General features: G+C 36.4%; 2 protein-coding genes across 3 annotated transcripts in view; both read right to left on the reverse strand.

The window, feature by feature from the left end:
- Positions 1 to 5: 5 nt before the first annotated feature.
- Positions 6 to 1,068, reverse strand: LOC105684094 (hypertrehalosaemic prohormone-like). Its single transcript, XM_012397208.2, has 3 exons — positions 919 to 1,068; positions 221 to 425; positions 6 to 147 (listed from the first exon to the last, which is right to left on the reverse strand). Coding segments are annotated over exons 1-3 (252 nt in total). The 5' UTR covers positions 921 to 1,068; the 3' UTR covers positions 6 to 102.
- A 4,387-nt stretch (positions 1,069 to 5,455) lies between these two features.
- Positions 5,456 to 12,972, reverse strand: part of LOC105684107 (DE-cadherin) — a 42,446-nt gene continuing 34,929 nt past the window's right edge. For both annotated transcript variants that reach the window (XM_012397230.3, XM_048660006.1), the window contains exons 3-11: positions 12,181 to 12,319; positions 11,798 to 12,036; positions 10,852 to 11,040; positions 10,470 to 10,756; positions 10,106 to 10,376; positions 7,474 to 10,017; positions 7,046 to 7,385; positions 6,794 to 6,955; positions 5,456 to 6,701 (exon numbers count right to left, since the gene is read on the reverse strand). In XM_012397230.3, coding sequence (XP_012252653.2) covers positions 6,559 to 6,701; positions 6,794 to 6,955; positions 7,046 to 7,385; positions 7,474 to 10,017; positions 10,106 to 10,376; positions 10,470 to 10,756; positions 10,852 to 11,040; positions 11,798 to 12,036; positions 12,181 to 12,319 — 4,314 coding nt within the window. In that variant the 3' untranslated portion in view covers positions 5,456 to 6,558. The remainder of the gene's footprint in view (positions 6,702 to 6,793; positions 6,956 to 7,045; positions 7,386 to 7,473; positions 10,018 to 10,105; positions 10,377 to 10,469; positions 10,757 to 10,851; positions 11,041 to 11,797; positions 12,037 to 12,180; positions 12,320 to 12,972) is intronic.

Genomic DNA, 12,972 nt, shown 5'->3' on the forward strand with positions numbered 1-12,972 from the left:
ATCAATTTTCATATCACATCGAAGCTTTATTCAAATAATGATTCGTTCATACAACATCAATTTAGCGAATTTTACATCTTCCAATATTAAACTTGATTTAATTCATTTGGCGAATTTCTGACAATCCAAGATCCTCTGAGCTTCATTCTGAAAAACACAATAGTTTCCCAGCACACCCAGATAATATTTCTTAGACTTCACTCCAAATATATGTATATACCTGTATCAGATTATAAACAGCGATAAGTTGATTCAACGAAGGTTTTCCCTGGGATGAGCACATCGCACTACCACCTCCCGTTTGAGGGATTTGGCTTCTTTTACCCCATCCCGTAGAAAAATTCAGTTGTGCCTCAGTTCCAAGGGCCAGGATCAGACAAATAGCAACCACCACCACGAAACATCCAGATTGGATCCTGAAGAACCTACAACAACTTCCAAAACAGTCAATGTTGGATCCTTCTATACTTATGCTGATACTTCGATATGTTTTTAAAATCAACCGGAACGAAAGACATCACGAACAACTCGGTTTTGTATTCCCTGAACACGAAAATATCATCCAATTCATGGTACCGCACATTCGCTTTCGAACAAAAATAAAACCGTACAATTTATTCAACGACCCTCCCTCGATACAGTTGCCGTGTTATAACAGAGCGAGGATCAAATTCATTTGTAAATATCTCCTGGGATTCAGTTTCAAAAAATTGACATGTAACGCGGTGTTTTTTTCATTCATTTTATTCTTTTAAATATCCTGGAACTGCGTCTCTATAATTACCAACCCTTTTGAAACGAAATGTACGTAACGTGTGAACGAAAGTTTTAACAATATGCGTAAAACGCACCCACAAAACTGCAAATTACAGCCACAATCCGAGTAAAATAAATTGCTTATTGTTTATCCAAACTCACATTCTAAACTCGGAACTGCCGTAGGACGTTGCGGTCTATTAAATGTACGACGATACAGATACCGTGATAAGACCGCGATTGAGATTGAACCGGACCTGGCCGGGATTTTATACCCCTCTCTTCGTTCCTCGCAACCCCTCGGAACTCTGACTTCTTCCAGCTTCCATTGCCCCTCTCCTTCTGTTATATTCTTTAAAAATCTTCAGCATCTCTCTTCGCCAGAGCTTACAAGTCGGTGGAGGATACTTTGCGCTATAGATTAACCGATAAGGTTCTGTATAATCAGGCAGAGAAAATTAATTAATAAAAAAATACACTACGATGAATATTGATATCCGAATAAAAAAATTGGATTCAACTGGAATTCGAAGTTTTCCGTTATTTCGATTTTATTTCTGCAATCTTTTCATACGTAAATTTGATAAGACGATGATCCATTCGAAATTTCGAAGAACCTTTTTTTTTTACTATATGCTCATCAACTTTTCGACTTACAGTATTTCGAAAATATACACTGGTAACTTTTTAGAAAAAATATTTGTATCCACTTTCGACTTTTTAATTTGTTCCGTTGCCCAGATCTAATTTTTTATGTAATGAAATAATGATAAAATGAAGATCAGCAAAAACCAAAAAATGGTTCGGAATAATGTTATCGGGAAAAAAGAGGAGACTGAATAAACCAAAAGGGGATGAAAAATAAAGTACCAAAAAAGAAAGAAGGATCTAGAGAATATAAAGGGCGAAGAAGACGGAGAGGACAAACAATAACGGCCTGTTTGTACGGAGACTAAATTAAACCATCGGAAGAAAGTGGGCAGTCAGTGAAGTGCTTTAAAGAATAATTCGAGTATTCATAATGCAGCAACAACATTCGGAGTCCAAAGCCCGATATCCTATCGTTACTAGTTCATTCTGTGCTAGAGCTTCGGTCTAAACAGAAGAGATTTATGCTCTAAGAACTGTGTAAGAAAAAAGAAGTTTTACGAAATTTTAAAACTACCTCAATCCAATCAACTGTATTGTAAATATAATTAGATCTAAATTTTTGTTGGATTCCACTTGATTTTATGTGGCATTTTTTGTCTCAGGTATGCGATCAACCGACGTTAAGATCGGTTGGCAAGACTTTCGCAACTTTTTAGTCGGAATATCGGGAGCAGTTACCTATTATTTTAATTAGCAAAATGGTATGAGAAGGCGGTTGGGTCATCTTAATAAGGCTTCTTCGTAATTTATTGTCGACGACTTCGCAGCAGGAAGCGAAGCCCTCAGGCTCATTTGGAACAAATGATTAATCAATTCAGTTTTCAATCTTAATTCACTGACGTATACTGTTTCACTCCTTCAAATCTCTCCTCCCCTCAAAATGGGGGAAAAAATTATTCACTCATTGTCAGACACCATGCAAAGAAATGAATAATTGGAAGATAGCTGCAACAAGTATGTAATTTTGGAATGCATATAACCCGTATGGCAATAGATTTTCAAAGCTTTCATTGAATTTTATTTATTATTATTTCAATATTTACACATACAATACACGTTCGGGTGTATAAAGATATATAGCTTATATAAATTTGAAATGATGGGAAGTAAAAAATTGTACACAAGATACATCATATGGGATGAAACCACGGTTGACTGGATAAGCCACGACATCGGAGTCAAAAGTTCTTTATTTTATATCTTAAATATACGAATTGATCGCACAACACGAGGATATAACTTTACGCAACGTGTCGCACAAACCCTTATATTATTGCTGCTATTAAGAGGACGACGTACAACGATAGAGTATCTGTTTATTGTTAGCTTAACTTATAAATTGTATAAATCGATGAGAGGAAGGGGGATGGGGGGAGCCGCCGAGAATGGGGTGAGAAGAAATCATCCCTAAATGTTTTAACGCGAAATGTGCAATAATTCATTACAGATAATCAATTAATTAATTATATGCCGTGTGTACGAATGATGTAAAATAGGCCTATGCGAAAGTTTTTCGATATACCCTTCCAAATAATTTTTATTGATATACACTCGCCGCCCATCGAAATCTGTTTTCAAATTGGAAGGACGACATTTTACTGTTGTGAATAATTCTCATTTTATTATTATAGTCTCATACTTTTCGTTTCGCAGGATTTTTTCTTTTTCTTTTGACCTGCATACGACTATACTATATAATATAATATATATATTTATATTTACTCTATTTTGTTCACTATATCACTACCGGGCAGTTTTTGCGAGTCATTACTTTAAATATTTGTTAGCGATTATAATTATTGTATTCTAGATATATACTGATCGTGGTCTCTTTCGTATTGCATATACCGACATAGGCATATTCGAATCGATCTGTGTAGAATGTTTGTAAAAAAATTATACATCAATGTCCCGTACAATTAGGATACACATTTTTTATAATTGATATATCTGATGTGCAGATGTTAATATTTGATAAGCTCTGAAACTTCGATTCGAAGTCAAACAAACTAAAACGTCAGTAGACTTATACATTCCTCGTTTAATTTTGCTGCTTTCGATTTTTCATCAAAATGTTCTTTTCCATTGGTTTATATAATATGTGTACCAGCCTTTCATATTATAATATATGTATAAAGGATACATATAGTCACTGCAACCATTCTGCAACAAATCGTCATTCAATCATTTGGAATATGGCAAGTGACATCCATTCTTAAATTTTGAGATCACGCGCTTTTTATTTTTTTTTTTTTTTTCTGTATATTGCAACACTTATAATCAATGATTTCTTTTATAATTATTCATACGAAGGTGCTTCTAATCATCGTTTTCCCTGTATACTGAAAATGAGCTAATAATAAGGAAAAAGTCATAAATATAATAGACAACCGTACATAGTAAAATATTTCAGCCGCTAGAAAATAATATAGTTCGCGTTTACTGACTTTACAAGGGAAAAAATAAAAATGATAATTTCAATAACAATAATATTAATAATTATAATTATAATAATATCAACATTAATAATAATCATAATTTATAACGATCGATTACGCTGACGAACTTCGCAGCAAAGAATGTACATTTACTATGAAATATAAAATAAAATAAAAACGTATTGATTTGGTAAATAAAAAATAATAAAACAATATACGGAAGTATATTGTGAAATAATGAAATGTCATCTTATTCTCTCTATGGTTCGGTCATTTTTTCCATTTTTTGTTTCTTAGAAGCACCTTTTAGCATTAGTGCACGCGCAGTATTCGTATAACGTAACTGCTTAATTGTACAAAATGCCTCAAAATAATTAAATTTTTTGTTCTGTTTATAGAATTGTTTCTATGACATGATATATTATTTTTTGATGTATGTTATTTATGGTTTGCAAATATTAAACTTTAGGTTTTCTCTTCTCTCGTTTATGGGTGTATATAAATTACGAAATTGATGACGTTTTATATTACCGTGACATCACTTGGCTCTGTTTTATTTTCACGCTTTATTTATTTCATTTTTACTCACGTTCATTACTAAATAGAAAATACGCGTGGTGACAATTTCAACGAATAATGATTAGGTGGGAATTGATTTTGAAATACAATGCATGTTATACTAAATACTAATTATTATAGCTACGAACGATAAAAGAATGGCGTGCTATGGCACTGTCCCTTCTCTAATGTAAACTCGGCTAGTTAGTCGTTATTAATTAACGTCCGACTTTGAAGCAGAATTAAGATATACTATATGACTACGTTGTATCGCCGTAATCTGTAATTTATTTTGTAGGTATAATGAAATAATAAGGTAATTCTTCAATGATAATATTTCAATTATAAAAAAATAATTAATATATACCGGAACATAAATTGTTCATTGTTATTATAATGTTGAATCTTTCATCCCTGCGTAAATAATATGTCGATTATCATGCTGGTCAAAACTATACACATGTATTACGGTATTTCACCTCTGTTATTTTACCCGCTTTCTGTATTTCATTTATTTATCTCAGCTTCACACTCTCTATTTCATCTTTCTCTCTCTCTCTCTCTCTCTCTCACTATATTTCCTATATCTGAATATTAAAATATATAAATTAAATATATGTATGTATGTAGTATACAGTATGTAATAGGTATGTGTCTTGTAGATATACATATATAGATATATATATATATATATATATATATATATACATACCATGTATGAACGAATGTATAAAAATTGACGTGGGATGTTTTTTTTTCTTTCAACTAATGGAAATACAATGATTCGGGCCTTAATATAATATAAACATATACCTATATAGCTATCGGATCAAAGAAAATAATTTCGATTACTTTGTTACATTTTTTTCGTTATAAATCACGGCTTCTTATATTACTATTAACTATTTTATGACAGTTTAATATTGGAAACTGATTCGACTCTAGGCCTTGATGTGAGTTTAGCGAAAATGATAATAAACAGGTATCGATGAGGGAAATATTATGAATGGAGCTACATAATAAAAGTTATCACATGCGTTTTTCGTCGTGTCTAATTGTAACAAAAAATGTGAAACGTAATTAAGACGATACTGAAGAATCTAAAATACTTGTAACATTTCTTTAAAAAGTTATACCCCAACAACGATTTCTGCATCCTGGACGAATGGAAATACTTTTTCAAAATACCTTATCTGCATGTTCCCAAAGCCAGCGAGTTCTAAGTCAGTCTGATAGCATTCGTTGCTATTAGGCAATGTTAAAAAAATATTAACAAAATATGTAATAGCTCTTCGTTTCATTTTTAATCTCACACCTGCTAATCATTAATGAATAAACAAATAAAAAATATTTTGAATTTTCCACAGCTATTTTTTGCTTGCAATAATTGCTCGTAGTTGATATTTAATTCTCTTTTTATCTTTCTGTTTTTCCTCTCAGCAATTTTTATATCATACTATATATATAAATATAATATATTACATGACGCTATTTATCACCATACAAATAGGGTCTGTACTGATACGAGATTATTTTCAAATAATTAAGTCATTCGTATTCACTTTAAATGATTTTATCTCTCAATAGTCGACAATTAGATGATACGTTCTATTAACTTAGATGATTCAGGCATATTAAAATAATAATAGTGATATTTCGCACATGTCTAAGTCATCGAGGGGTTGTGAATTTTCGTATCACCTTTATGCAATCTTGAAACATTCCAAAGTCCATCGGAACGTTCCAAGATTCGAGTCATTAGATTGATTCAAAATAAATACTAGTTGATTAAATTTAACACCGAGTCCGGGCCCAGTGCGCTATATGGAATAATGTATTCATATCAGCACTCTGCGGAATGATATTTCATTCTCAAGTCTTTTTCGTGTTAACATTTGTTAGAAATTACTACAGTTCTTTGGTGTTGCATCAAGTTATGAAACTGAATACAAACCGAAATCGTTTTTCCGTTAAGCCACAATATTTCGCCTAAGCTTTTAAGTACAGTATTGTAATGCGGCGTTTTATATTTCGTTTTTTTTTTTTTCAATTTGATTATCATTTTTTGTTTCAACTTTAATATAAATGTTCTTTCAGGAAATGTCTATATCAGGGAAATCTAAGAACTACTCACAGTTCTGAAAGTCTTTTTAAATTAACACCAGCTCTCGCTCTCGCGTTCCCCAACGCCATCACTATCTTCATCACTTGGCTCCTCACCGTACATATCAGCCAATTTCCAAAACTTTTGGCCAAAGTTCGACAAATGATTGAACTTCAAGTCGCCGTCGTCGGTACCTACGCACAAATTTTTGTCGTGATCAATTTATTGTAAGAGATTCGCAAATGTGGACAACAGAACATGTCAAAATGTAGTGAATCACACTTACATGAAGCGAGAGACGACAGAGATCCTTCTGAATTACCCTTGCCTTCGTACGCGTAATGTCTCACATCGTCGAACGCATTCGTCTCAGGATCCTTATCGCAACTTTCTTTTTTACCATCTAAGAACCCACAAATATCTGGTACTTCATCTGCCGTATCTGGAGCTACAAATAATACACGAATGATTACATACATATCAAATTTCAAACAGATCGTACCATTAGCTAGAGGAACTTGGCAATTAGGAATATTACCTCTTCCTTCCAGTCCAACAGGCGCCATTTTCGAGTCTATGGGTGGCGCGTCGTACATGGCTCTAAGGACATTCAAGTCATATCCTGTATCAACCTCGCCACCACCTTCATCTTCGTAGTTAATGATATTTTCTCTAATGTCGTCCATATCTTTATACAAGTCGTCTGTTTTTCTTCTGTGTACCACCACGGCCAGCAACAAGATCAGTAATATCGCTACACAAACTAGAATAGCCACCAAAAAGTTTGTGTCTATTCCAAACGATACCGCTTTAGCCATACCATGATCACAACTGGGATCTGCATTGTGGGATAAGGCTGGCATTCCCAAGTTGTAAGTCTGTAATTAAAATATGAGAAATAAAGATCAGAATTTTTGCCGTTAAACATATTATCCCACGTCGATGTAAAACTTAAGGAAAACTCACATTTCCATTGATAGTCATGTTACGTATACATCCGGCGAATCCCTTGTCAGTCGGCTTATGATCCCAATGTAAAGCATTAGCTAGATGGGGAAGATTTGTGAGTGCGCCGCCAATTTGTAAGGGACTATTAACGTTGAGAAATTCATTGGGTCCTTGCGGAGCCGTCAAGCTCATACATGCGGACATCTGGCAGTTGTCAACTTTCATTTCTATCGCAGTCTTTGTCCATAAAACATCGATTCTGTGGCTCTTTCCATCTGTCAATTTTATTTGCTTCTGATCCAATCTTATTGTACCAGTACCATAGTCAACAAACAATACTGCATATCCGTCTTGCAATTCTAACGCCATAAAATCTTGGATTCCCAAATTAGGATTGTAGCTCATTGGTCCGAAGTAAAAGACTAGCCCATTCTCAACCTGGGGTATTATTTCCAATCCTAAATGTGAGTCATCGCAAGCTTGACCTGGAGGTGGCATGATAGCCCATCCATCACCGTGAAAACCGATTCCCAATAGTTCGCATCTCGGACCCTCAAGACCTGGTGGACACTCACACCTTTCCGCCAACGGTGTTCCACCGTTCAAACAAACGATGGGTTCGGCAACGTGACAAGTACATTGAGGATCGACTACTGCTCTGACTCCAACGAAAGACGTAGTATTTGTATAAACAGCGTAGGGAACGGAACTCGCGTTCAGATAGCTTCTGCACGAGTTATTGCAGTGAACTCTTTCGAACAAACATTCGTCAATATTGACCAGTAAAATATCAGCGTCTAATTCCTGTTTTATTTCGTCAATATGCTGAGAAGTAATCGTGTTCAATTTTTCTGGTGCATAATAGGGACTGCCATGCGCTGAAAATCTGACATCCAACAGACTCATGTTGTTGTGATGTGGCGAATGTAAGACCGTGAATACGTCGACGTTTTCTACAGCGGTGTTCAACATTGCTGCCAATTGAACCTGGAACATTTCTTTTTTGCTAACACCCGAATCCCCGGGTGCAACGAACTCCTCTGCACTAATGCCAGAAAATCGAACGGACCCCGATTTCATAACGGCTTCTTCGGGTATTTCTTTGACGGTCACATTTACGTAGGCGTTGACTTGATGCCGAGGAACCAAGGCGCTCTGCTCAGTCACGACAAACTTCAGGACAAAAGTATCGTTTGGCGTACCTTCCAGCATCGTGATCATTCCAGTGCTCGGGTTGAGGCGAAAACTTTCTTCAGTTGAAGCCCATGCAAAATGTTTATCAGGCAAATCCCAATCGTCTGGATCGTTGACGTAGACTCTTCCGATTTCCGTATCCGGCGCGTTCCCTTTGTAATTGTATACGAATATAGAACTTGAACCTTCTTCCATTGCGTTATCGTTGCGATCTCCAATAATGACAGTCAGTATGGATATATCCGTCATTGGCGGAACGCCTCTGTCAGTGATAGCTATCGGTATTTGATAAGATTTTTTTGTTTCCCTATCGAAAGTTACTTGAGCGTAAAGATCAGATCCGTCTATGGAGAATTTGGATTTGATTTCCTCATCCGCGTTCGCGCTGATTTTGAAAGTAAACGGTGGTCCATTCTCATCCGAATCCCAATCTTTTGCCGTCAACTTTGTTATTTTACCCGGCGGTTGGTTTTCGTACCAAACAACGGGATACGGCATGTCCAAGAATGGCGCGTTGTCATTTATGTCTATCAAAGTAATATTTACCAAAACCGTTTTTCGCAGACCTGTAGGTCCGCCGTCTTCGTCTCTCGCCATGACAATTACCAACCAAATTGGATACCCTTCAGGTGGATCTCGATCAAGCGGCTTTTTCAGAGTCAAGCAACCCGTTTTATCGATCCCTAGTAGAGGTTTTTGTTCCTCTTTAACTATAAAATAAGCGATATGCTGATCCTCGTTTCTGTCCTTGATATCGGGATCATATGCGGAAACTGTCGTTATGCATCCTTTAACTAAACTCTCCTCTTCGATTGTAGGATTCCTGTTAAATTCATTGAAAACCGGCGGATTATCGTTGACATTGTCAATGAAAATTATGACCTGGGCCGTGTCATTGTATAGACCGTCAAAAGCGCGAACGGTCAAATTATATTCCGTGATAGTTTCGTAGTCGAGTTCAGACTTGACTCTGATTTTTCCCGTACTAGGTTCAATGTCAAAACTGTCTCTGGTATTTCCACCTATTATACTGTAAGTAACAGGACTAGCGGTATCAGAATCCACAGCTTTTACTTCAGTCACAAGTGCGTTGATATTCGCATCTTCCGCAACAGAATTCGCCGTGTAAACCTGTTGGGTAAAGTGCGGAGCGTTGTCATTTTTGTCAGCGACTCCGATTCGGAACACCTGTTGACCTTTATTGTGTTCGCCGGTTTTAAACAACGCGCTCGGGGAATTGTCTACCGCGATGACCTTCACGTTGTAGGTGTCTTCGACCTCTCTGTCGAAAGTTCTCAGAGTTGTTATATTTCCTGTATGTTTATCAATAGCGAAATGCGTCCTCCAACTATCCAGTTCGTAGGTGACCTGAAACATTTGTCGTAAATTTTAGTGATTTATTTCGATAATTGGTAACAAATTCTTTCATCTACAAAGTCCGAAATTATTCGATTACCTGATTGTGAGCGGAGGTACCGTCAGCGTCGATGGCTCGGACTTGCATGACTGGAACTCCAGGGGGTTCGTTTTCCAAGACGCTGCCTTTCTCTATCTCACGAAATACCGGAATGTTGTCGTTGACATCGAGAACTTCGATATTGATTACAGTCTCAGCAGCCAATTGATATTTATTCAGTACACGAACAATGAGAGTATATTCTGTATTACTCTCATAGTCGAGATGTTTAGCCAGTTTAATATCAGCGATATCCTTGCTTGATTCCAATCTGTAGGGTCATCCGGACAATTGACGTTGATACGTTAATTGATCGAATCTTTTTCAATTACATTTAATAACGATTTATGAAAGCTACATTTACCTGAATGTATTTCCCTTGTTAGTTTGTTCGGTTCTGCCGGTGACTAATTCAAAGACTACACCTGGATTTCCATCGATATTTGAGACAGCTTGTAATCTGACAAGACTCGCGTCGAAATCGCTGTAGTTTTCTTTTAATCGAAGCGGTTCCAGAGATCTGTCTAAAAAGGCAGGTGCTTTCTTGTGAGATTCTACCACCTTTATGTCCAAGTCTATTGTACTAGGCCTTGGAAATTCACCCTGATCTTTAGCCGTTGCAGTAAGGCTAAATTTGTAATCGGGTTCTCTCTGAAAAAGAAAATCCAAAAATCCAAAGGTTCTAGATTACGAAAGTAAATGTCAATTATCTTCCAATATTTGAGCACGGATAATCATGAACTCACATCTATTGTTTTATTGAGAAATATAACACCGGTTCTCCTGTCGATTCTGAAATAAACGTCATCTTCTGGTATTTTAGAAGACAAATTATATTGAACGACAGAATTGTTTCCATCGTCTATGTCTGTGGCAGAAACTCTCATCACTTCTCTTCCAAGGGGTAGATCTTGTGGTACGGACTCCGTGTATGCCTAGAAAAAAAATAATAAAACCGTTCTAAAAAAAGTTCCACCATACCTATATACCGATGCGGCAAAACTTCATGCTATTCTGAATGAATATATAATAATAATAAGTCGTGCTTTTGGTGACTGCAGGTTTCTGCGAAACAAGTATATGTATAACACATGCAATTATATTCAGAAATAATACGGTAATAATCGCGGTATAGTCCTGCATGAAAGAAATAAGTAATAACGTGATAACGTTAACGTGTCGAATAGATTAGGGTTGCTAAACTGCTTTCGCCTCTACTTCAACGAGGTATACGAGTAAAGTTTGATTTGATATGATTTTTAGAATATTATAGGGCGCACAATCATATAATGATCGGGTAATTTCCAAGAGTTTGAAATAATAATCACGTAATACCGAAACACCATCACACATCGATCATTCCACATAAAATTTTCACACATTTCAAATTCGTAACCAACCTTCCATACGAGTCCGCGAAAGACCTAGATTTGAAGAAAAATTCAAGCGACATTCGTTAATTGATTATAATTATAACTCGGGCAGCGGTACATCAGTCGGCGCTTTATGAAAATAAAACTAGATTCCATCGACTTACGTTTGCGTTTGGAAAACGAATCGATCCCTGACAATATCTTTTATCCCCTCATACATACGTCCGTATGTATATGATCATAAATAACGTATACCAGATCGCTGATACAGATCCGTCAATTTTCCATATTTAATAGAATGATCGAACTGATTACTCACCACTTTATCAAACACAGGTGAATTGTCATTGACATCTGTAATTGTGACTTTAAACGTGCAGACGTCATCGAGCTGGGGTCTGCCGTTGTCGGTAGCCAATATGGTAAGGTAAGCTTCTTTTTCTCGCGCCGGTTCATCTCTATCCAATATCTGAGTAGTTATTATCTCACCGGTGATGTTATTGATATCGAATTTTAATTTTTCACCAGGTGCCGTTAAGAAACTGTAGGTAATCGTACCTGCGGGAACGTCGAACAATGAAAATCCAAAGAACGATGAGTGCGTCGAAGCAAACTGACATAAACGCGGGATAATAATATAGGAAAAAAACTAGAACAATAATTTATTCCATTTTCTTTCTCTGTTTTTTTTTTTTAATATACCTCCGGAATCGAGGGGATCCCTGTCCTCTGCATGAACCTGTATAACCTTTGTCCCGGCGGGTTCTTCCTCTTTGACGACAGGTGCGTAATTCGAACAATTCGAAAATACCGGCTTGTGATTATGGTTGTCGTACTGTCTCTGCAACAAAGAGCATCATCGATGAATAAAAACAATTTGTTTCCATCGTATAATCGTGTTTGTTCGTTTTGTTGCAAAAGGAAAAAGAACTATAATCGTGTGACGGGTGGTATGAACCTCACGATTGAGGGATAAAAGGTGAATAAAATTCCATACATCCGTTTTTCCTGTACACATTTTTTTCCCCCCACTTTTCTCACTCCGTATCGCGTACACTCGCTAAAACGCGCTCACTTACACGTTTACAGATAATTTACGTCAAAGCAATTATTGCAAAATGTTGCAGAATTTTAGCCAGCCGTTCGAAATTGAATTTTCACATTCCAATTCGCGATACGTGTCGCATTACTCCTATACGTACACCCGTGTAAGTTGAAGCACATTCTCGCACATAATACACCGTGTACGTGTAGTAAAGTATACGTGACACAGAGGAAAGAACGAATTGAAGCGAGTGGAAGAGAAAAAGAAATGAACTAAAAACGATACGGTAAGTGTTCGCCGTGCACCGTACGTTTGACGTGCAATATGCAAGCAGTGGCAAATATTTTATCGGTCGTAGCGCACGTGGTGAATCATCCGTGCGAAGTAACGGACTTAAAATCTCCGTCGACAAATTGGCTGAAACTGTTTAGAATTATTTTAGCGAGCGC

The sequence above is a fragment of the Athalia rosae genome, chromosome 1 (genome assembly GCF_917208135.1).
Source record: "Athalia rosae chromosome 1, iyAthRosa1.1, whole genome shotgun sequence".
NCBI classification, from domain to species: Eukaryota; Metazoa; Arthropoda; class Insecta; order Hymenoptera; family Athaliidae; genus Athalia; species Athalia rosae.